General features: G+C 36.4%; 1 protein-coding gene across 1 annotated transcript in view; it reads right to left on the bottom strand.

Moving 5' to 3' along the window:
- LOC125654362 (uncharacterized) overlaps positions 1–26,094 on the bottom strand; it is a 29,570-nt gene extending 3,476 nt beyond the window's left edge. Inside the window, exons 1-7 of the mRNA XM_048884310.2 lie at positions 25,876–26,094; positions 20,493–20,635; positions 18,131–18,432; positions 16,918–17,132; positions 12,439–12,582; positions 11,682–11,822; positions 2,006–11,367 (exon numbers count right to left, since the gene is read on the bottom strand). Coding sequence (XP_048740267.2) covers positions 2,006–11,367; positions 11,682–11,822; positions 12,439–12,582; positions 16,918–17,132; positions 18,131–18,432; positions 20,493–20,635; positions 25,876–25,986 — 10,418 coding nt within the window. The 5' untranslated portion in view covers positions 25,987–26,094. The remainder of the gene's footprint in view (positions 1–2,005; positions 11,368–11,681; positions 11,823–12,438; positions 12,583–16,917; positions 17,133–18,130; positions 18,433–20,492; positions 20,636–25,875) is intronic.
- Positions 26,095–26,346: the final 252 nt, after the last annotated feature.

Here is a 26,346-nt window from a genome sequence, read left to right on the forward strand (position 1 = left end):
GGCACTGCTGTTAAGATCTGTGCCAAGTTTCATTCGAATTCGTATAGTGTTTCTGGAGATGAAAATGTGAAATACAGTTGAACTTCAGTATCTCGAATACCGATTCTCATAATGTTGAAGTGATTCGAAAGTCCCAAACACTTACTCTTTAAGTATTTTATATCTTGAAGATTTTTCTCAGTCCAATTAAGTTCGAGATAACAAGATTTGACTGTAGTTTACAGACAAATAAAAGAACAGGTGATCAGAAAATTCACTTCAGGTGAGATAAGGAGTGAGATCAAAAGTTCAATGTTTAAATTCACAGAGTTTTCACCAAGACACCCCCCCCCCTTCCAACTAAATATGATGAAAATTGAACCTAATCGATTAACAAGTAAAACGTATGATTATAAATAAAACTCTATATGCTTTTTCTAACTTTTTCCACCAATAAAAGTGTACATTAAAACAATTAAATGTTTTATTAAAATGTAATAATATTATGTGGTTTTTAACAGTCGCTTATCTTTTTTTCTTTTTCCATTAAAGTGTCTTTTTTTCTGTTTCCATTAAAGTGTAATCAATGTCAGATGACAGAAACTTACAGGAAATTTATCCCCCCTAACTATTTGAATTTAGATTTTTATCGGACGTCGATATTTTGATCTCGCCCCTAAGGCCTAACAAGGTTTTTTATTCAATCTTTATTCCTATGAAATTTTTTTAACCTGTATTGTGGCCCCTACATAGCCCTAAAGGATCACAGCATGATTGTGATACAAGGTAAACAAGAGGCCCAGGGGGTCACATCGTTCACCTGAGTCACATTGGCCCATATCTAAAGATTTTCCCTGCATATTCACATGTAAAAGTTTGATCCCAATTGTGGACCCAACTTACCCCTGGGGGATATGATTTTTACAAATTTGAATCTGCACTATGTCAGGAAGTTTTCATGTAAATGTGAACATTTCTAGCCCAGTGGTTCTTGAGTAGAAGATTTGACAAAATGGACAAAAACACAATGTCTCCTGACTTTGTCACAAGGGCATTTGAAAACAAAAGGCCCATAGGCCTTATCAGTCACCTGAGTATTACACACCAAACAAGAGGCCCACAGGCATTATCAGTCACCTGAGTATTAGTTTAAAGTATCACTAGCTCCAGAGTAATGAAATCTAGAATAATTTTCCTGTTCTGTATATCTAAGCTAAATTCTAATATTTAGTAGCAGTATAAAACAAGATGTGTTCTTAAACACAAATGCCCCCAAAAGTTCCTCTACTGATGAGAGACTTATGTTATATTAACACTATACAACTATATTGGACCCACCTTACAGCCAAAACCCTGGAGTTGTGAAAATTACAATTTGGTAGATCCTTTTCTGCTTTTCCTAAACATGCATTTAGTTGCACGGTATCAGCAAGATTAAAGAAGTCTACTAATTGATAAAGACAATAATCACTATAATGATGTTGGCACCACCCTGGAACCAAAACCCCTATCCCTGGGATACTGAAATTTACAAGTTTGGTAAAGGGCTAACTGTACGTTCTAAACATCCAGTTAGTTTCAATTTAGTATCTATAGCATTAAAGATGCCATTTAAATCTTCTACACATAAACACTATATAGGAAGTTTGGCCTCACCCTTGAGTCAGAACCTCTACTCCAGGGATCATGAAATTTACAATTTGGTAAAGGCCTTCCTGCTCTACATGCATTTAATTTTTCTTACAAGTATGTAATAATTGGAGAGAAGAATACTGTATTTTTGAAAATTGGTTAATTTTGGGCAGTTTTTGCCCCACCCCTAAGGCCCCAGGGGTGCAGGTGTCCTGAAATTTATAGTTTTTGTCCCCCTTGTCCCAAAGATTCTTCATACCAAATTTGAAAAAAATTGGAATGGTAGTTATCTAAGATTTAAAAATTTTCAATTGCTAACGGACGACAGACAATGCATGACGACAGAGAAGACCAATTGCAATAGGTCACTTGAGTCCATAAATTTACAACTGACCTTTGAGTCCGTTTCTGTTTTGTCTTTGAAGTGCCATCATTTGACTGCTCCCCAGACATACTTTCTGCTGTCCCTGTATTTTTCTTATCTGATCCAGCTCCTCTGATCATCGGTCCATCAGATGCTTTGTTACAATGCTCTAAGAAACTGTCCAGAAACGAAGGCCCTTTAGATTGACTGGTGGCACTGCTTACTACCTTAATCTCCTCTGAAGTTGACAGAATATCACTAGTTTTATCATCATTTTTAAGCATACCTGTATTTCTTTCTGTCTTTTTATTGCCTTGTGATGAATTTCTTTCTCTTATCCTTTCATTTTTGTCTATGTCTTTGTTTGAATTTTTACTCTGATTATCAATGTAAGACATAAATGAACTGAGATATGCTGTGTTATTCTTTGAAGACCTGGATAAGAAAACTTTCTCCTTCTGATCACATGCTACCATAGATGACACCTTGAATGCTTCATTAGATGTGTTTTCATGAGTAGGAGATTTCACATATGCAAACTCATCATCTTCAACAACTGTCACACGAACCTTTTCCTGACTACTTTTTTCAGAGTCAGAGACATTGCTATTATGTGTATTCTGAACTTCAACACAGTTTGTTTTGTTTTTCTCTGTTGATTTTTCTACCTCAGCAAGAGAATCATCACTGGTATTGCCATAGTCAGGTAGGCTATATTCCTCATCATTATCAATTTCTTCCATGTCAGAGTCATACGTTTTTTCTGAATTTTCTGGTGCTTTTCTCTTCCTAGACAGTCTTCTGCGGAATGAAATCTCTGCATCTGACTCAGCGAATTCAAATTCACTAGTCTCGCATTCTGTAGAATCTGATAAATCTGCTTTTGGCTTTTTGGTGGAAACAGAAGATTCTGAGGACTCGGATTTTCTTTTTGAGTTAGATCTAGTTACATGTTCAGAGACTTTTGGTGACAGCCTCTCCAAACTCACATGTAACCTAGTGTTTCTAGTCGTATTTGTATCCGGTTTTCTCTTGGACAACTTGTTTTCTTCAATCTCTTCATTCCCTCCACTCTCCCTTTTACTTCGTAGCTGCCTGGTTGAAGAATTCAATTCACCGTCGGATTTTTCCTCTTTGTTTTTACTCGTGCCCCTGGCACTCCTGATGGAACTTCTAGTCTTTGTGACATGTTCTTCTGTTACAGAGCTGATGGAGCTTCTAGTCTTTGTGACATGTTCTTCTGTTACAGAGCTGATGGAGCTTCTAGTCTTTGTGACATGTTCTTCTGTTACAGAGCTGATGGAGCTTCTAGTCTTTGTGACATGATCTTCTGTTACAGAGCTGATGGAGCTTCTAGTCTTTGTGACATGCTCTTCGGTCACAGAGTTCTGTTTTTCTTCCTTCTCTCTCTCTGACGATGGACATGCAGTATTTAAATTCACCTTTTTATCTTCTTCAAATTTTGAATTAAGACTTCCTTTATATTTTTTACTTATCCTATCATTCTGTCCATCATATGCAGGAGTAGTTGATCGTTTTGATCTTGTAGAGATATGCGTTTGATTGTCTTCTTTAACCTGTTTTAATTTGCTTTCAGATTGTCGGGTGGCCCGAGTTGTGTGTTCAAATGACCCATCTTTCACAGCCATTTTTTCTTTTTTATTGTTACATTCATTCCCTAGTGCTGTTGGCAGGGTGTCGTCTGTATCTTTTACATATGCAGATTTGGAGGGAACATGAACAACAGCAGGAACAAGTTGTTTATTCTCCATTCCTTCCAGTATCTGTGTGGCATGTCCAGGAACATGATTCAAAAACTGTACATATGTTTTGTAGGTGGCTTTACAGTACCTACATTGGTAGCAACACTTCTCAAATTGTGGATTAGTCTGGGATTTACAAGGAGAAAGGTGAACACTGGCAATGTGCTTGATAAGCTTGGCCTGACTGGCAAATTTCTTTCCACAATTGCTGCATTTCCTTGTTGGTACAATTGATTCCTTCTTGATCACTCTTTTCGATGATGATGAAGGATTTCCAAGAACTCTACCCGATATTCTTTGTGACCTGAATTGTCTTTTCATGTTTGAACTGTTAACCTGTGATTTCAGGAAATCAGGAACTTCATATTGATCATATTTCTTGACTTTGATCAATCTTTTCCCCCTTGCAGGCACTTCTGCAGATGGTTGTTTGGATGGTGGGTCTTTTTTCCTTTTCTGACCATTATCTTTAGTTTCGCTACTGGGTTCTGTGTCATCTAAAATGGTCCTTTCTTCCGATTTCTTTTTCTTTGATTGTCCTAATGATTTTTGCTGGTCTTCTGAACAATCTGAAAGCAGAGACACATCAGCTGATCCACTTTGGTGACTTGTGCGACCTTTACGCAAGTTCATATCCATCTTGTCCAAGTTTTTTAGGGCAACATCACTGACAGTCCCTTTTGACCTAGTGTGCCTTACACATGTTGAAGTTTTAGAAGGGAGTGATTTGCTTTGATTGGGCAAGTTTGTTAGAACATCTTTCTTATCATTTTTAGGAGCAGGACTGCCATTAGAAAGGTTTACTTTCCTGGTCCTGGACTGCCTTCTCACTGCAGGAGACTTTAAGTGTTCATCATCAATATCTTTCCTGGTATTTCCCAGTTCTGTTGATGAATCTCTTTCTGTGGTTAGTGCTACGCCAGTTTCATCATTCCCAGAAGTTTTAACCAGATTGGATTCGAAGTTCAACTTCCTCGACACATCTTCCCTCCCAGTTTTCTCACTTTCCACCAAGTTCTCTTGATTTCTGTTACTGTTCTTACCAGATCTTTCTAGTAAACTCTGTGGCTTTGAAAATTTTGTTTGAATCCTTCCAATCGTTGTACTTGTTGAACTATTTTCCAATTTTGAACGTGTGATCCTTTGGTTTAATACTTGGGGCTCCACTTTGCTTTTGCTCTCAGTCATAACTACTTCAATTTTGGGTTCTGTAGTCTTTTTCTTTGAATCGGTATCCAGCCTAAGTGAATGATCGCTTGAGGCAACATTTGGATTGATAACAGTTTCTTGCAATGTTTTCTTTGAATTTTCAGAATTCTGTTTAGTCTTCTCTTTTGCCTCAACAGTCTTAATTTCAACTGTCTTTGGATGTATCTGAAGCTCAGCTCTGGAAGTTGGCATTCTTTCTTGTGAGTTGAATTTGTCTTGTAAAATTTGATTAGAAGTTGATACCACAAGTTCAGTTTGTTTTCCATGATTTGGATTCACAGTATTTAGCACACTTTGCATGGTGTATTTATCATCTGTAAGAGTCCTGACATCCCTTTTTCTGCTGGAACTCAGGTAAGAGCAAGAAGTTGACACATGTGAATATATTGCCGTTTTATCTTTGAACATGTCACCACACATTTCACACTTGTAAGAGCTTATCAATAAATCTTTAAAGTCTCTATCATCCATCATATTGTGTAGTTTTTTCAAGTGTTTCTTCATGTCAAATGCTGATGATGATGTCATGCCACATTTGGTGCAAGTGAACCGTGACGAAAATTCATAATCCATGGATTTTACTAAGTCAGAGGATTTGCACTTATTTTTGACATGTTCCTTCAAACTGAACACAGACATGAAGATTTTCCCACATATCAAACACTTCTTGCTTTTTGATGGGACATTTGTAGCACCCTTTTCTTTCTCAGCATTTGCCTGACTTGACTTAAGATTAATGCTAGAATTGGAAGAACATGATGATGATGTAGAAGACACCGATTGTTGGTCAAACTCTGGATCATTAATACGACTTGATCCAGATGTGTTCTTTTTTATTTCAGAAGAAGCAGCTTTAGAATCTGACAATGCTTTTTCAGTTATTTCTACAACTTTCGTTCCAGAGATGATGTGCTCTTTAATTTTTTCTGCCTTCTCTTGTGCCCCTTGCAAATTTTCTCTGTATTTCCTTTTTGTCTGTAAAATGGCAGATCCTTGCAATCTTTTATGCTTTGGTTCCTGTACAGATAGTTTCACATGTGCACTTAATTTGCTACTGACATCTTCAGATGGTGTTTTCTCTTCCAACTTTGACTGATCTGTAATTATCTCATCTTCAGATGGTGTTTTCTCTTCCAACTTTGACTGATCTGTATTTATCTCATCACAAAAATCAAATCCAAAATTTGCTGGAATGGCACTATTTTTGTTTTTCTGATTTTTTCTCAATTTGTCTAACTTCCTATTGCCTTCTTCAATGGTATTTACATGTTCTCTCCTTTCATCTGTATTTTTTGCACTGCACTTTCCATCATTATCATCCTTGCACTCTTCATTACTGAACCACACAATATCTGTAGAATCTTTTTGGCATGTGGACATGTTTTCAGCATGCTTTGAGTTGCTGGATTTTACATCTCCTGCTAAGTCTGTGGTTTGGTTTTCACTTTCATGTGTTCCATTGTGCTTCTCCCCCATCGTAGACTCTTTCACTTTGGAAATTCTCTTCTCTAAGTCAGTTTCTGCTGGTAAATTAATTTCTGCAACACTGTCCGTCTCTGATTCTTTCTCTTCTGAAGGCTCAACAGAGTGATGAACATTGGAATCCGTGTTCTGGTAACACGAAATGTCCTTTTCCATATCTTCCTCCACATTCTGTAATACCTTTGGTGATTTTAAAGCCTCTGCATTCCCATCTACACTGACTGACTGACAAGGATTTATATCACTCTCAGATGAGGTCTCATTCACATCTTCAGATACATGGCCTTCATTTATATCTTTTATTTGGTGTAGAAGATTATTCATATCACTTTTAAGTTTATGAATGACTTTTGAACGATCAATATTGTCTAGTTTAATATCCTCCATACACAGACTGTCTGTTTGTTCTAATTTATTTAAGCTGGAGTCCCCTGTTTCTGCATCATCACTACCTATTCCATCAGTGTCTGGTTCAGAGAGTTTATCATTCCTTACAATGTCCACTGATTGTCCCTTAGAAGGCTCTTCCTCCATTATTTGATCCTTATCTACCAACACAGAACCTTCTTTAAATGATTTCTGATCCATATTTGCTGGTATTTGATCATCTTTAAATGTTTGACCACTTGTTTTGTCCTTTTGTGTTTCTGACAGGTTATCCCTTAGTTCTGATGTCTCATTAATTTCTTCCGTTTCTTTATCTTTGAAATACATTTCTACAGAAGTGTTATCCACTTTTCTTGGATCTGGATCTTTAGATGCTCCTGTTGTTGGATCTGGATCTTTAGATGCTCCTGTTGTTGGATCTGGATCTTTAGATGCTCCTGTTGGTTCTATCTGCATTGATTTTTGATTCACCGAGTCTGAAGTGTTGATGACTGTCTCTCCAGAGGTTTTTCCTGATGTCTGGACTTGTGCTTCAATTGTTTCATTCCCACCTTCCATTTTCCCTTCTTCATCTTCTGCCTTGGATGAGCTCATCTTTTGGTCTGCCTCTATCACCTTACTTGACACACAATGCAGATTTTCTGACATTTGATCCACAGCCTCTTTTGTAACTGAAGGTATGCTGCATTGCCTTTCTTTCACTAAAGCTTCAGCATCAACCTCCTCCACAAAATGGCCTTGACTACTCTCAGTACTGGGCCACGATTCCTCTACAGTTGCTGAAGAATCCAATTTGTCTCCCTGTGGAGAAAAACACTCCAAATTTGTTTCCTTTGCATCAGGCGTTTTCATGATTAAGTCTTCTGGGATTTGAAATTCAGTAGACTCAACAGATTTTGCATTTGATGCTTTCAAAATATCTTGGTGATCTTGAAATGCAGTTTCTTGTATTTTACAATCATGTGATGTACCTATGGTTTCTAAAGATTTTGTAACTTTTCCCAGATTCATTTCAGGAGATGGGTTGTGTTTTTCTGGAGATTTTTCAATCAGTTCTGCTGAAACATCAATTTGCTCCATTGACTGCTTAATCCCATTTTCTATGGAATCAATCAGTGTTTGTCTATAATTTTTCACTACTACTTCACTTTGTTCACCATTTGATTTTGTATCTTGTTCCAAACATGGCTGTTCTGTACATGAATCTGTCTCTAAAGACTTGGAATTTACATCATGTTCTTTTTCTAGATTGGAACTGTTTTGGGATTCATTTTTGGTTGGAATCCTTGAAATAGTACTCATATCCTCAAGTTGTTGTTGAGGTTTGGACTGAATTGGAATTTCCTGGTGAACATTTGCATGCCTTGACTTCTCATTTTCCATCATTTTAGAAATCTCTTTCACAACATCATTGTCAATACATGTGACACGTTTCAGTCCTGCTGCAGATGTCTGTATCCTGAGACCACTTGTATCTTCTTTAAACAAGTCATTTTCAGAATTTGATGTAGACGGAAATTCCTTAGTTTTGATTTGTCCAACATACCTCAGCTGGAATGCTGCAGCTGGCTGATTAGTAGAAGCCAACACATTACAGCTAGATCTGTCTGTGGGTTTCTCCTCCAGGGTGGAAGAGGTAAGAGCTGAACTGGAGTTATCAACCTGTTTGATACAGTGTGCTGTTTTAGGTAATAAAACTGAAAGAATTTGCTGAGAACTGGAGTTAATTAAAGTATTAGCTGACGTTGCCAGGACAGATGGACATGAAGATGGAGCTGAAACTAGAGAAGGTGGTTGAATGTTCATATCCGTTTGCACATCACCACTGGAAGAATTGCTATTGGCTAATGTTCTTGCTACCGAGTTAATATACTTTGACTTTTCTAGTAAAACTGATAATAGTGTTGTTGGTGTGCTGCCATTGGATGAGAGCTTTTCAGAATTCACAGCTTCCTTAGAAGTTCCTCCAGTGCCTATATGCCAGTCACAAAGAGGAGATTGTGGGCGAGCCTCTTGTGAATTCCTTTGTAATGTCTGTAACTGTTTTGGTTTCTGTACAGCGTTGCTAGGATTTTCACAGTCTGATGTGGAAGCCATCACTACACTGTCATCTTGGAGTAGCTTTTGCTCTAGAAGAGGTTTAGTGGGATAAATATGAGGTGACTTTGACAAAAGCCCAAGCATATGATCATACTGATCAGATTTCTTCTGTGGAAATCCCGTGCTTCCATGCAAGGTTGGTTTTTGATTTGGCTTGGTCATTGTCTTTTCATGTGAACTGGTTAAGTTTTCAATCTGTGCTGCTGATACATACTGAATAGGAGCTACTTGCTGTTGTAAAATCAATTGGGGTTTTGAACAGTGACTGTTCTGTGGTTGCTGTTTATGTTTCTCTATCTGCTGTTGAATTTGTCGACGATTATTAAACCACCCCTGTATCTGCTGCTTTTGTACATTGTCTGCTTGAGGTTGACTGGGAGAGTTGCAACTGTCATGTGTAACAGTTGCTGCTGGAGAGGCAGTTTGTGTTGTATTCTTACTTGGATTCGATGACAAAGCTACCTTTTGCTTCTTCCCTTTAGGTGAGGAAGACCTTCTTCTTTTAGCTGGCTGGTTAGGCTGAGCTGCACAAAGAAGTTTTTGTTTTTGTACAATTTCTGCTATCCTTCTTTTCATTTCCTCCAAGGACAGATCTTTGTCAGTGAGATTTTTCTGTGCATCCTTTTCTAGAATTCCTTGAGTTGGAGAAACTGTACTGGATGCACTTGGTTGATGCATGGTTCTTTGCACACTAGAACATGTCCTTTGCAGTTTCAAAAGTAACTGCACATCACCTGACCCGGTATCAGTCTGTGATCGAAGGTCGGATAATCTCTGAGAGATCTGTGATGCAGCTTCCTGCACAGCTGTCTTGCCTTTTGGCTGAATCTTCAGTACATTGGACACAGCTTTTGGTTTTGAAAGAAGAGTATTCAAATCAACTTTCTGACCTGCAGGTAAAGTTGAATGTAATTGAGATTTCTGAAGTCCCCCCTGACCTTTTATCTGAAGGGATGGTTGAGAGGTATGGGCTGGAGGAGGAGTTTGAGGGATAGCTGGATTAAAAAAGGTGTTACTCTGTTTAGTTACAGCATCCTCAGTTCCTAGCTGTAGCCAATCAACAATGCTTTGAAGTTCTTCTGCTGATGGTCGACGAGTATCTCCTACACTTTCAGTCTCTGTAAAATCTCCAGCATCTGCTGGTCTGCTTACTGAATTTAATGCATTGTTCTGGATATCTATCTGGCCACCAAAGTTATAGTTACTGGAGTGACTAAGAAACTTGTTTGAAGGCAATTGTGTTACTTGTAACTTATTTGATGGAGGCTTTGCTGCTTTCAGACTGGGTGGTTCCTGAATCTTAACAGGTTGGTACAAGTGATGATAGATTGATTTATCACCCGCATTTCCAATAACCTCACTCCTACTAAGAATGTTGTTTCCTCCGGTATTGATTGGAAGAGTAACACCTTGTCTTCGTAACACATCAGGGGTTTGTAGCTGGCTATGAGCATTTTCTGTATTCTGTGAAATCTGAGCAGATGAGGTATACGAGTGTGATACAGAGGGACTACTGTCAGGGTTATATTGTGGTAGTGTTTTTGTTGCTTTTAAGAGCTCACTTATGTTGCTTGTTGAATCTATAGTTGTTGTTTTAACAGTAAAAGATGGAGGCTGAAACATTGGAACAAGTCTCTGGGTAATGTTTGCATTTGCCCGAACTGATTTGTTTGGCTTTGGAAAAGATTCTGGCTGGGACATGGCACGATAAGAACGAGGTTTGTTGCCAAATAATGGAGCTTTGGTGCTTGATGATGAAGCAGCAGATGGATAGGTGGGCTGAGCAGTAGTTGGAGGGTTTTTAACATTTGTTTTCATCACAGCAGTCGCAGGTCGGGACAATGCAGTGCTGTCATCACAGTAGTACTGTATATCAGAGTTCTGTCTGGATGGATTTGCATTTGTTTTTGCTGGAGGTCGACTAGGTTTCTTCGAAGATTCCACTATTCCCCCACCTCTCTCATCCATGAACTTCTGACACACTGGTTGAAGTCTTTCAAATCCCATTTCGGGGTCAAGGTAATAAGGACGAAGCATGTTGAGCAAGCGTTCTACTTCATGTATGGTAGCTGGGTTAACTTTCTGAAGATACTTGCTTTGTCTTGGCTTATACTCTTTCTGTGGGATCTCCTTTCCTTTGTTGTCTACAGAATCCTGCTTAAGTGCCTGCATCTTCTCCTTGCGTTTATCTGTGAAGGTTTTTCTCACCACATTAAAGTTCTGGATGGTAGGATTTAATGAGAAGGCTGTGAGAGCAGCTATCCGTGCAAGCTTTGGACTACAGTTACAGTACAGGTCAGCTAGCTTAATACAAGTTACAGATATGGCCCACTGTTGCTTTTTAACTCCCTCCATATTCCCCTGAATCATCTGCTGCTCACAGCAACCTTTATCAAAGTTAATAGCATACACACACAGATCTGTATAAAGTTGAAGTAAGTTGAGACCACACTGTAAAAAAAAAAAAAAAAGCCAATTTCAGAAGGTTCATTAAAACACTGCATTTTATGTACATGTCTTGAACTAAAACAGTGGTTTCATTATTTTTCATAGAATACCAATTTTCCTAGATTTCATGTTTGCACATAAATAGAATGAAGTGCTCAACAAAATATAATTCTTGTTCAAAAAAAGAAAAACAGAGCAACTTTCCACAAAATTACATACTAATTGGACAATTTTTTTAAATTCATGAAATTTGATACCCATGGAAATGGATAAAATCACTGTAATGTTGAGACCATGAAATATTCCTACATCCTCACCTTTTTTACCAGTCCAGTCACTAGCTGATTGACTTGGTCTGTGCTTGATGAGATTTTAGCAATGGCCCAGACACTGTCCAGAAATTTATCTCTGTCCTGGTCCTCCACTGACTGGTACTTAATCCACATCTGTAGCAGCTTCTGGAACAGCAAAATATTACATGAGATCAGAACATTCAAATGTTTCGTTACATCATACTTTGTCTGGACAGTCAAATATTACAGCTCAGCTTAACAAGATCATATCCCCCACCCCTACCCACCTTTTTAAAATTACCCTCTTCCTCGTGATTTTTTCTAACTTCATGGTGCAACATTATACCATATGGAGGTTGTATGTAGGAGAACATAATTAAAATATTAAGAGCCCAAGGGAACAAAAATTATCAAGCATATGCATAGATAGTTTTGTGTTTAAGCCCTGTAAAATTACAAAGCATTTAGGGCTATTCTAGTAAAAAAAAAAAAAAATCTACCCCACCCCCGGACAATAAAAAAAATTCTCTTTTATCCCTGGTGGGGTTTCTGAATAAATCACTTCTATGGGTGGTACCCCTTAAAATATCCTGGAGTGGGGTCAATTTTTTTTTTTACTGAAATAGCCCTTAGGTAGAATGCTTAATGAACTCATAAACCTGTTATTCACGAGTGAAAGGGATTGATGCAGTATTCCCAAACAATCAAACCACTACTCTGTGACACAGTTTGCCTTGTATTGTTTAAAACAAGTCTTGATGTTAGATACGTGACTAGGTACCTTTGTACAGCAATTTCTGTCTGGCCTTATCCAATCTTGAACGAGAAAAATCTGTATAAGTCGCACACATAAGCTCTGGTTGCTATCTTTTTTCTCCAGCTGTTCTATGATGTATATCCCATGATGGCATTCAATGGTTTCACACTGTAATGTTCAGAGAAAGATTATACAGTAATAAACATCATGTTCATTGTTCAGCTGTTGAAATCTGTTAGTCTATTTACACTGGAGCAATCAAAATAGCACTTCATTAACAAGGCTACAGGGTCAGCAGTAAAACAAGGCTACCGGGTCAGCAGTACAACAAGACTACAGGGTCAGCAGTACAACAAGGCTACAGGGTCAGCAGTAAAACAAGCTACCGGGTCAGCAGTAAAACAAGCTACCGGGTCAGCAGTACAACAAGGCTACAGGGTCAGCAGTAAAACTACTACATGCTACTGTTCCACTCAGCATCAAATCTGAGGATTCTTATGTAATCAAAAGGTGTAATTATATCTATCATTACATATTTTGATACTTAAATTTTCTCCTATTATAAATTCTATAAAGCAGCCAAGCTTTTACTGAGCCATGAATACCCACATCATAAATGCCTGGGGACTATTTTAACTTGATGGTGATGCCTCATCTGCTTACACATCTTGATAATTATGTCACACCCCCTGTGAAAAACTGGGAGACTACGGCTTAAGTATGAGAATTATTGTATGTACAGCACCTGATGCAGTGAATGAATATGAGAATTATTGTATGTACAGCACCTGATGCAGTGAATGAATATGAGAATTATTGTATGTACAGCACCTGATGCAGTGAATGAATATGAGAATTATTGTATGTACAGCACCTGATGCAGTGAATGAATATGAGAATTATTGTATGTACAGCACCTGATGCAGTGAATGAATATGAGAATTATTGTATGTACAGCACCTGATGCAGTGAATGAATATGAGAATTGTTGTATGTACAGCACCTGATGCAGTGAATGAATATGAGAATTGTTGTATGTACAGCACCTGATGCAGTGAATGAATATGAGAATTATTGTATGTACAGCACCTGATGCAGTGAATGAATATGAGAATTATTGTATGTACAGCACCTGATGCAGTGAATGAATATGAGAATTATTGTATGTACAGCACCTGATGCAGTGAATGAATATGAGAATTATTGTATGTACAGCACCTGATGCAGTGAATGAATATGAGAATTATTGTATGTACAGCACCTGATGCAGTGAATGAATACCTGTTTGACAGCGACTGACTTTGTCCGTTAGTGGAACGAGCAATTTTAAAATTAATGCAACAAAATAACATGAACAAAGTAAATGTCACAAACATTTCTCTGTTAGAAATAGGCAATCAAGTTCTGAAAAGGATTCTACTACCCCATCACAGAAATGTCTTAATCAGCTAGGAAAAGCTGACTATAATCAGATGGTTCTTAGATTCAGTACAGCGCATGCTATTGTCAAATATCACTGTAGCTGTAGAGGCTACAAAGGACTGATTGTACGTTCCACACATCACACTGACAAAGCAGCACTTTTGTACCTTGCGTTTCAAAAGCTACACAAAATAGTATTCAAGAGAAGATCAAGAAAACACTTTTTAATGTGATGGATTAACAAACTTGACTGTCTGTAACTTGAAAATAAATCTATATGAATTTGCCTAGCAAGAGACACATTCATCAGCGGGTTTTTTTCTACCCATTAATACTGGTACCGGAACTCATTCAATTGGGAAAAATAGCATCAAAATCGAACAAATTGGGAATTTTCTACCAATCTATCGGCAAATGATTTCAAGTAAAATAAAAACAAAATAAAGAACAAAACAATTTTTTTTAGGGTAATATTTGCAACATGTGAGACATCAGGAATTGTCGTAGGCTCATTCTAGAATTGTCGTAGCTCTACAACACACGTACTGCCATGATCTGTATTTTCGATTTAATACCGAAAGTGAATATTTTAGTTAACTCGTACAATGTTTCAGACTAGCAGTCTATTTTTCAGCAAGTGAATTGGGAATTTTTAGTCTAAAAATTGTGAAAAATCAAAGTTTTTTGGCATTGGGAATGGTAGTTTATCGGTACCAGTTATATAAGGAAAAAACCCGCTGTTCATGCATATAAAGGAGTCCAGATTCATCCTGCTGTGAAGATATTTTCATTCCTTTTTGTCAAGTTTTTGATGGCATGGACTTATCATCAGTTGAAAGAGAGCTACCTGTATACAATACACATGTATGAGGAAATACTGAATAAAATATAAAAACCAGAAAAAAAATGTTTGTTTCTTTTGGACCAGTTAAATCTGTGTTCGATCTAGTGAGCATTTAACTCTTACAAACCCGACACGCCTGTGCTCTAAAATAGTTTTTCATGAAAATTGAAGATTATTTATCTTGGGGAATTTTGACCTGATTTACGGCATTATTTGGATGCAAACAATACATAGGACTACATGTTTTATTAGGAATTCTCTTTCCAGTGTTGGGGATGACACTATATATGATATTTTTCAGTACGTTATCACTACTCTGGGGCCATGCAGGCTTTCACAATTTCCCCCTATAAGCGGCAAAGTGCTATTGATTAAATTTGGTTACAAATGAATGAGCTGCTTCAAAGAATATTCAAAATGTCCAACAGTTTACAAATGATGAAAATCACCATGTTCAAAGATCACAACAGGTCACTTGACCTAACAAGAGGTCCATGGACCACAATGCTCACCTGAGTCACCTTGACCCTGCTGTTCTTTTGAAGATTTTATGAAGATTTTTACCCTCTTCAATCCCATGACAAATTTTTACCCCATATAAGACCATAACCTAGCCCCATGGATTTGTGATTTTACGATACCTCAATATCAGTATGATTAACATGACCTTGTCCTTCTGGTAAAGAATTTTTTTTTCATGCTTTGAAAGATTTTCTACCTAAATTCATGCATTACGTAAAACATGATCCCTCATTTTAGCCCCAGATTAAGTGAAAATAAAAACCCACCTGAATTCAGAATGTTTGACTCTTGAATATATTTCCTTTTCAAATTTCCTATTACTTCTCCTATAAAACTTTAATTCCATATATTAGCCTTATAATCTTATGACTAGTCAAATACGAATCCACACTGTATTGGAATGCTTGCATATTAATATATCTAATAGATCTTGAAAAAAAAATTTATCCCCTATCCTGACACCACCCCCCTCCCTGGTTTGAAGAAAATTAAATTTACAATACCGGAGGACTGGTCTTCAGAGGAAGATTTTAATTTAAAAAATTCCTTATATATATTGCCATGTAAAACTTTTAGTTTTTGTGAAATTTTGATAACGCTGTTTATGAAAAATTGCAATTTTCTGATTCTGTATATGGATGTCTCGCATCTTAAAAAGTGTGATTACCTATATATTTTATTTGAATGTAGTCCTTTCTGATTTTTGATGTCAATATAGTAATACTGGAAAGGCTACATTGTTGGAGATACTGAATATGCTGCATGTGCATTGATAAGATGTCAAGTGTAATGATGCATTTCACTCGTTATTCCATTTTCTATAGTGGCCCTTCAATATATATATAAATGACACATTCATTCTGAAAATTGCCCATTAAAGTTTTCAATAGTGTTGACCTTGGTGGCCTTCCCAATCACTGATTTACCCAAGGATGCTTTAAGGTAAATTTGGTTGAAATTGGTCCTGTGATTCTAAGAAAGAAGTTGAAAATGTGTAAAGTTTTCAGATTGACAGATGCCAAACAATAGGTGATCAGAAAATACATAAAAAGAGGCCCATGGGCCACATCACTCACCTGAGTCACCTTGGCCCATATTGAGATTTTCCCTTTTTATTCACAAGTAAAACTTTGATCCCTATTGTGACATCAACCTACCCTCAGGGGCCATGATTTTTAAAAACTTGAATCTGCACTATGTCAGGAAGCTTTTATGTAAATGTAAACTTTTCTGGCCAAGTGGTTCTTGAAAAGTAGATTTTTAAAGATTTTCGCTTTATATTTGTATGTAAAATTTTGATCCCCTATTGTGGCACCAACCTACCTCCAGAGGCCATGGATTTAACAAACTTTAATCTGCACTATGTCAGGAAGCTTTCATGTAAATTTGTACTTTCCTGGCCAAGTGGTTCTTGAGAAGATTTTCTAAAAGTTTACTAATGTATTCATATGTAAAACTTTGATCCCCTATTGTGGCCCCAACCTACTGGGCCATTCATTTGAACAAACTTGAAAGCCCTTCAACCAAGGATGCTTTTTACCAAGACTGGTTGAAATTGACCCAGTGGATCTAGAGAAGAAGTCGAAAATGTAAAAAGTTTGCAGACGGACAACAGGTTATCAGAAAACGGTTGAGTTTCAGTTGGGATCTATAAAACAATCTAAAGTGTCCCAAGATCCTCTACTATCTATCTTAATCAGCTACAATTGACGTACTATTTCTTGGAGTTTGTCCATATTTCCGAGTTTAAAGAGAAGCAGCAGCTGCATCGTTTTGAACTCGAGGTCCCTTTGGTACCTCCTATGTTTGAGGCAACAGTTACACAAATTAAGCGCCCATTCTTCACAGTTCTCCTGCATTAACATCTCTACCCTCAATCGCAGAATAAGTGGGTCTGCTGTAGTGATGTACTTTGTGAATTCCTCATCCCCTGCAATTCAAATTTACATCTCTCCATTAACTCTTTTTTTTTTTTTTTTTTTTTTTTTTTTAAATGTCTATGGCTCAAGTAAGATAAAAATTCAATTTTGATCTTCTAATTAAAACCATGCAGTTGTCTCCATCTTGTAGATGAACAAACATATCACTTGTTTCATAATTAAGATGATGTGAAATTATCAAAGGGAGGTTAACTTGCATGTAAAGAGATTGTTTACTGTGCAGGTAGAGATTTTGATGCCAATCAAAAATACTTTAATGTTTGAAAATTACTTTTTATGATCCAGCATATTATTTTCATTAGGTTTGTGAAGTAATGTAACCAAAAAACACAAACTCTGTCGATACTAGAAACTATATGTAATTTTGCACTTTATAAATGAATAAAATAATAATAATCAATTTGACCCCTTGCTTGTCGTAAGAGGCGACTAAATGGGACGGTCCTTCGGATGAGACCGCAAAAACCAAGGTCCTGTGTCACAGCAGATATGGAATGATAAAGATACCTCCCTGCTCAAAGGCCATAAGCACCAAGCATAGGCGTAAATTTTGCAGCCATTCACCAGCAATGGTGACGTCTCTATATGAGTGAAAGGTTCTCGAGAGGGACGTTAAACAACATTCAATCAATCTTTTTCATTACTGGAACTGCTTGTGTCCAAAATTTATTTATTGACATGTGTAGGTATAATACATACAATTTGTTTATGTATTGACATGTGTAGATACACACACACACAATCTGTTTATGTATTGACATGTGTAGATACACACACACAATCTGTTTATGTATTGATATGTGTAGATACAACACACACAATCTGTTTATGTATTGATATGTGTAGATACAACACACAATCTGTGTATGTATTGACATGTGTAGATACAACACACAATCTGTGTATGTATTGACATGTATAGATACACACACACTATCTGTTGTATCTACACCTACCACCTGGAGTTTCTTTCTCCATTTATACATACTCTCTTCCATCCTCTTTTTCTTCCGTTCCTCCACCTCCTTTTTCCTTTCATCACTCATTTCATTCTCATCTTCTTCTGTATCACTGTTACTTTCATCTTCTGGGTCTCCAGACATGATTTTTGTTATGGTAGGATCTGTCCAAGGGTTTTCCATAATGTTTAACAGCAGACCAAACCGATCAAATCCAGCATGAACCAGCTGGCCATGTGTGGCTTCTACGGTTTTCCGGAAATTTTGCTTACTTTGATCCTCATCCGAGAGTTGTTGCCATTTTATGTTCAACACCACTTTAGCACACAGACTACAAATAAACATTGTATATTTTACATGAATCCTATGATCAAACATTTAAAACAAGAGGCCCATGGGTCACATTACTCACCTGAGTCACCTTGGCCCTGCTGTTATTCAGCTATTGTGATTTTTAAAAGATTATTCCCATGCAAAATTTGACCCTATATTGTGGCCCCAACCTAGCTCCATACGGTCACGACATAACCATGATACAAGGTCTCATGGTAAAAATCATGGCATGAAATGTGTGGTCTTGCCATTTAAGCAATCTATACCCCCGGGTATATAAAATATAAAAGTCCAAACTTAACCACTTCAGGAGATATTGCTTAGGTTAACTTTTCTTAATAAGAGAAGGTCAAAGTTAAAAGGTCAAAAACTTTGGTACCAAAGTCTTCTCACATTGAATACATACATGAACAAGAGCCCCATGGGCCACATTGTTCACCTGAGTCACCTTGGCCCATATTTAAAGATTTTCCCTATATATATTCACATGTAAAACTTTGATCCCTTGCCCCAACCTACCCCTGGGCGCCATGATTTTAACACCCTTCAATCTGCACTATGTCAGGAAGCTTTAATGTAAATTTGTAGTTTCCTGGCCAAGTGGTTCTTGAGAAAAAGATTTTTAAACATTTTCCCTCTATATTCGCATGTAAAACTTTCATCCCCTAAAACCATGACCCCCGGGGTTAGGTTGGGTCATGGTTTTAACAAACTTGAATCTGCACTATGTCAGGAAGTTTTCATGTAAATTTCAACTCTTCTAGTTCAGTGCTTCTTGAGAAGAAGATTTTTAAATGACCCCACCCTATTTTTGTGATTACCCTTTGAAGGGGGCGTGGTCAATCATTCGAACAAACTTGAAAGCCCTTCACCAAAGGATGCTTTTTATCAAGTTTGGTTGAAATTGGCCCAGTGGATCTGGAGATGAAGTCGAAAATGTGAAAAGTTTACAGATTAACGAACAACGGGTGATCAAAAAAAAAAACTCGCTTGAGCTTTCAGCTCAGCTAAAAATGAAAGATGTCATGAGCAAGATAAAAGTTTCAGTTTTGAAATTTGGGTCAAACTCCAAGGTCAAACATCAGGGCATCAAATGCCTTTATATATATATACACAAAATATGAAAGCACTGCTCAAATAATTCAGGAGATATTGCCAATGTTGGATTTTCTTATAAGTAGGTCAAACTCGGAGGTCAAAAAATATGGTACCAGAAGAAAAGTCTTGTCACAAGGAATGCACATATGAAATGAGAGCCCTATCACTCACCATTCAAAAGTTATGAGCAAGGTTAAAATTCAGATATCAGACATACAGACAGAATAAAAACAATATGCCCCTCCCCATTCCATCTTTAGTCATAGTCTGAGGCATATAAATAACCTGAATCCACAAAATTTAGGAATGCTTACATTATAATATGCTTTAGTATGGCCTTGAATTTGTTTTGATCAATTTCCTGTATAATATTCCCATACTGAAATCCTCTGAGATGATTTTTAAAGATTTTTCCATATCCATCCCCATGTGAAAATTAGATGCCCTATTGGGGCCCTATCCTAACCTTGGGGGGCCATGATTTGAACAAATTTGAATTTTCACTACATTATTTTAACTTTTCCAGCTCAGCAGTTCTTGAGAAGATTTTAAAATGATCCCACACCATTTATGCCTTTTCTTGAGTATCTCCCCTTTGGAGGGAACATGACCCTTTATTTGAACAAACTTGAATCCCCTTTACCCAAGGATGATTTGTGCCAAGTTTGATTTAAATTGGTCCAATGGTTCTTGAGAAGATTTTTAAAAGATGCCACAAAATTTTTACTCAATCATAATTATCTTCACTTCAAAAGGGTGCAACACTTCATTTTAACAAACTTGAAATCTGCATTGTGGCAAGTTTGACTGAAATTAGCCCTGTAGTTCTGAAGAAGTCGAAAATGTTAAAAGTTTATGGACGGATGGATGGACAAATAGACGCCGGACAAAAAGTGATCAGAAAAGTTCACCTGAGCTGAAAGCTCAGGTAAGCAAAAACTTGCACGTCCATTAGCTTACAGAAATATATGTTGGTAGAGGTCATTCCGTTCTTTACACTTGGTGAGAGTTTTATACGTCTGACAGAGCTGGGAAAGTGTCATCCACAAAATCACGATTTGGTCATCATATGCCACAACCTCGCTCTCTGCTTTCTGTAGGATCTGTGTATTAAAGCAAACAACACTGATAAACACCATAACTATAGCAACCACTTATATATCATTTACTGTTACAGAGATTAAATAATTGTCAATAAGTTGTTACAGGAAAAAATGCAATGGACTAAACCGGGATTCAGAGTAAGGCCACCGAATCTCCGAGTCAGGTGCTCTACAAACTGAACAATAGGACCATCAAACCCAGCTGAACACCATACTACTCTTTCCCTAAAGATATTTTCCACAGTCAGACATTTTTACCTGTCTTTCTGCCCTACACACTCATATTTGCAATGACTATATGGGTCCTGCACATAAGTACGAGCCAACCAAAAAGGTCAGTGTTTGTTGACTTAAGCATTCAGATTACTTTTAAAAGTATTTCTAACCTGCACTTTGATCAGATACATAGAAATACATAAACCAATGAGAAAAACTTGATCGGAGATGGGTCTCTATCAAAATCGTAGCATGCACACTTTTCATTGACTATTTTTGAAAATATATGTAAATGAATATTTAACTTAAGATAAACAATTTCATAACTAAATATATTAACTCTGTTATGACTTACAGTGTTTTACCTTCTCAGGGACCAAAATTCAGCCACATTCCTAATTAGAAATAGCCTCAATTTTCCCCAAATTAGTAAACATTACCTTTGTATGTTAACCCGTTTGGAAATTGTACATGTACTATTCACTTGTATCCTGTTTTGTTTGAACTACCAAAAACGTGGGGTATATTACCGGATCTCTTCTAGAGTAAGCATATTTTGATAGTTCTTGGTTGTTGTAAGTTCAAATGTAAAGTTGACTCTTATGTATTACAGAAGGTTGTGTTTATGGACATTACTACCAGTAAGCTATTGTAGCAAAGGTGAGAATTTTTTTTTGGACCGATTGGATATTGAACTTGAGACCCCTACATTACTAGTTAGTTGATCTGTGCTAACTAGACAGATTTACGAAGTATAATAATAGAAATCGTTCAAGAATTCTTCATCTAAGGAGATGAAAAAAATAAATGTTGTGTATGACATTAGCTACATAAATAAGAAACATGTATAAATTAAAGAAAGATTTATGAATTCAGAATCATAAATCAAACATTCAGTATTCCACAAAATCATATCAAAAACTGAGACAGTGTTATGCATCAATTTACCTAAAACAGGAGGAATTACTGCAAACAAGAAAAAAGTAACTGAAAACACTTAGGCCAAACATCAAAAACAAGGCTGTCCTTTAAGTATGCATATATCCAGACTTGTCAGAGTGAGAAAAAATGTTCATCAGGAGCCTCAGCCTTTCCAATTGGGAAAAATAGCAACATTTGCTTGGAATTGCTAAAAACGTTTCATACAAAGAAGTAAAGGAGGAAAAAAAAACAGTGCAATAAGTTAGCTCCTGAGCTTTCCAGCACAACTGTGCAGGATGTTACAACTAGTTTTTACTAGTTCAATACTGATCCCATTGGTGCAAACATAGTACACATCAATTACTGGACCCTATCCAGTTGAAATTTTTTGTGTCAATTCAAATTTTGATAGGGTTTGGCAAGGACTATATTTTATGGCAGAAGGATTGATTAATCAAAGATTTCTAAATCTGCATATTACAGTTTCTGTCTCATCCAATATATCTTCTATTTTTATACTGCTATACATGTATTTTAGTTTTATAATTTATGATACAAGTAGTTCAGACTTGGAACTAGTTCAAATGTTGTAATTTATTAATTTTGTTGATACATTTTTTCCAAACAGAACACCAATTCTTGCAAATTTTTTAATTAATTTACTCGAAATATTATATAAAAATTCAATATTTTAACTGGTAATCAAAAAATTTTGATCTCCAACCCCCACTTTTTTTTTTAGTTCCATTTTAAATTTAAAGACAAGACCTTGAAAATTATGTGGAACTTTAGAAATTGACATCACTCCTATATAATATGTCCTTTTAAACTCTCAAATTTGATATCATGAATTTTTTTGTATCTCAAGTGCAAAAAGGTGATTACATTTATTTCCATTGCTAGTTTTGAACTTTTTTAATCTGTATTGTTAGAAGACATTAATCGTTAATATGTAATGATTGACTTGTGTTACTTATGTTGCGTTGACACCAACAGACAAATCAAATAAATCATGAGTCAATCTTAAGTGCAAAAAGGACATGTTTAGAACACTCTAGCTAAATAACAAGCATTGTGACCCCAGTTTTTTTTTTTATAATTTCATAATTCTCATTCAATGTAGAAATCAAAAATACACTTCCCAAACAAATGACATTACTCCAAATCTCAGGTGTGAACCTCTTTAAGGTATAATTGGACTGGAATAGGTCCTCAGTACCCCTTGCTTGTTGTAAGAGGCAACTAAATTGGACGGTCCTTTGGATGAGACTGCAAAAACTAAGGCCCCATGTCACAGCACAATAAAAATCCTTCCCAAAGTCTGTAAGCACCGAGCATATCTTAACAATTTTGAAGCAAAAACTGCAATATGTGGGCCTGTGAAGATTTATGAACAATAAAGCTATCCTGCTTTGATTTGTTTTTATTGTTAGGGAATTTTAAAGCTAATATTGGGAAAAATACCTGCTTTATTACAATGGGAATAGGACCTTATTTCAGCCCCCTACAAACTTTGAAGAACCTGTGACAACTCATCCCTACGTCCAGTAAGATATACAGGGCTTGAATTAACATATGTCCGTCAGTCTGTGACTGGTTAAAAGTCTGACGGACTGACTCAGTCTGACTGACATTTGTTTTAGTTAGTCCGATGGGACTGGTCAATTTTCTAAAACATCATTTTGAAAAACATATTTATGGAATCTTAAAACACACAATCGGCATTCCTCTGTAGATATCAGACGAACTCGATTAGTAAATACAAATCTCACAAGTGTTACAATATTATCTGAGGCATATCAAAGTAAATTCTGGGTTGTTTTTTTTAATAACATGAACGAAATATGTTTAATTATTTCTGAAAAACTCTGGTGGACTGGTAAATTTTTCTGCAGACTGGCTGGACTGGTGACATAAAAATTTAGTTTCGACCCTGATATAATGATCAGGTCCCTATAATGTTTTTACTCATCCCATGATGAGTATTTTTGATGAGATATTTTCATACTTTATTCAAAGAATACATGGAAATGTGTTTAATTCATTATCTTTAATCATTAAAGACATAAAGAAATTTACGTACTCTGTCAGAAATAAATAGACAGTTTACATTATCAATCAATGCATGAACCACATAAATGTGAACCTGTGCATCACAGTCTTTTTCAACTTTTGGGCCTCCCAAAAGAAGAAAACAACAGAAACCAATCAATACGTAACTTTTGGGATATGCCGGAATGACCGATTATATTTGATGTTTATACACCAAGGTCATGTGATAATAACCAACTGTAGGGCAAAGTTGACATAGGTACAAATGGTGTTTCGCTAGCAGACAGTCCGTAAAGAGCTAGGCACAGCCCTACGATGATGATACAAGTCAGTATTGGTGCTTAGTACCTAGGTGTAAATTAGATGGAAGTGAAAAGGCGCATTTAGACGCGTTTCACTGGATGCAAGACATGAAGTTTTACCGATATCCTCAAAATACTCCTTAGATTTATTTCCCTCGCCAACTCGCATAATTTAACCAAATGCATTTTCCTATATAATGGTTGTAGTGATTCCTTTCTTACAATGATAGCATTTTAATGCAGGAATTTAATAGCAATTGAAGTATCCCATGCTTGTTTACTTAGTTGTTATTGTAATCCGGAAAGTGACATGCCCTACAAATTACATTCAACGCGGATAAAAATCAGAATGGATCCATATCTCAAAAGTCCCACATTGTTCGCTTCTTCTATATCTTCCTAAATTTATTTACAATGGGATGTTTTGTAATATATAGTGAACCCCTTTCTTGTCACGTTCTGGACATGCTCTGAATTGTTGTCATATACGAGTACATGACTTTATAACTATTTGTATGATTAAAAGTACCAAAAATACTATATACAAACATCAACTAATGTCCAATTCTCTATTTAAAAGATTTATTTGGATATAGGGTTTGTCTGTTTGGTTTGTAACCTTCCAGGTATTGACATTTGACTGAGGTAATTACTCTATATACTTAATATGATTAATGCATATAGCCAAACTAGTTTTCAGTTGGAATGTTGTAAAAATATTAATTTTCAAATATTTTTGAAATATGAGTAAATATTTGGTAAGTAGAGAAATTTTTACTCATCACAGCGGACAAGTGCATTAATTCATTCATTTGTTCCAAAAATTTAACGCATCCACTTAACAAGCAGACTAGTACTTTCTCACACCAGAGTTCTTGAAATCAATTTCTGTGGTATCAGACATTTCAAAATCTTTTACAAGTCTGTATAATGATATGCATTGTGAACTTTCCCAGTCCGAAGAAATTAAAACCAGTCAAATCCTTCGAACTGGTAAATTTCAAGAAAACTGCTCACTCTGCTTGTTTGCAGTAATTCCTTTTAATTGATGCACCTGAAATTTTAAGTCATACATATATTTATAATTTTTTGAAGAAAAAACCTAGATGCCAATGGAATGGGCACTTGTACATTTCACTGAGAAATATTTCATGTTGCAGCAAAAAACAGTTGCAAAAGAAGTTCTGAAACTCATAACCCATCTCCAGTTTGTGAAAATGCTAATAATTTATCATATTTTTTTATGGTGCAGAAGACATTATAGTCCTTGTTTGTGTTTTATTTCTTAGTACCATTAAATCTTGATTATAAACATCGCAGTACATATTATTCTTCCTGCACAAATACTTGAGGAAGAGATTGAATTATCCTAACACAGAGACATATTGTAGCAATGCATGTAATATACATCAAAATGCACCTTATTTTCGCTTGTAAAATGCAGGTATAACAATACGGGCTAATGGGGAAAAGAGGGGGGTGACCTCGATCAGTAAATGGTGCACCATGTCCAGACTTTGTTTATAATCAAATATCCCCAAATCTGCCGCTGGAATACCTTACCAACTAGATAAACATTTATAAATATGCATTTGAAGAATGCACGTGAGTGCAAATGCAAAATCACTTAGGCGACAATTAAATACGTGACGCTCCCCGTGTCGGCTATGTCGATGTAAACGCTAGCAATGGTGGACATATTCAAGAAACAGGTACCCCCTCTGCATTTCAAGGACAAAATTCACAAACCTTGCGAAACATTTCGCAGTACATGGCAGTAGAAACATTCGAGTCGATGTCTCTGCCATTATAACTGCTCGCTATATTTCGCAGTTCGGCTATGAGAGCCGAGAAATCCATTGTAAACTACAAGTCCTTTCGGTCTACATGTGCCCATACATAAACACAACAGCCATCAATGAACAACGCCGCCCTTGCGGAAGCGCCGAGTCAACATCAGAAAGGGAAATAACTCATAATCATAATGGAATGATATGCGGTTAAAATGATTTTGTAATCTAAATGAAAAATTAGCACGCATTCAAAGAAAGTATATCTTTTAAAAGATATTAGTGGATTTGAATATTGATAATGCAGGGATTCTAATATATATAGAAATGCGTTCAGCACATGTAAAAATTTGTACAGATTGTAGGACTAACGGCACCAAAATGTGTGTGAGCGAGATTAATATAAGTCTTTTGTCTTGTTTCTCAATCT

The sequence above is a fragment of the Ostrea edulis genome, chromosome 7 (assembly GCF_947568905.1).
Source record: "Ostrea edulis chromosome 7, xbOstEdul1.1, whole genome shotgun sequence".
Classification (NCBI taxonomy): Eukaryota; Metazoa; Mollusca; class Bivalvia; order Ostreida; family Ostreidae; genus Ostrea; species Ostrea edulis.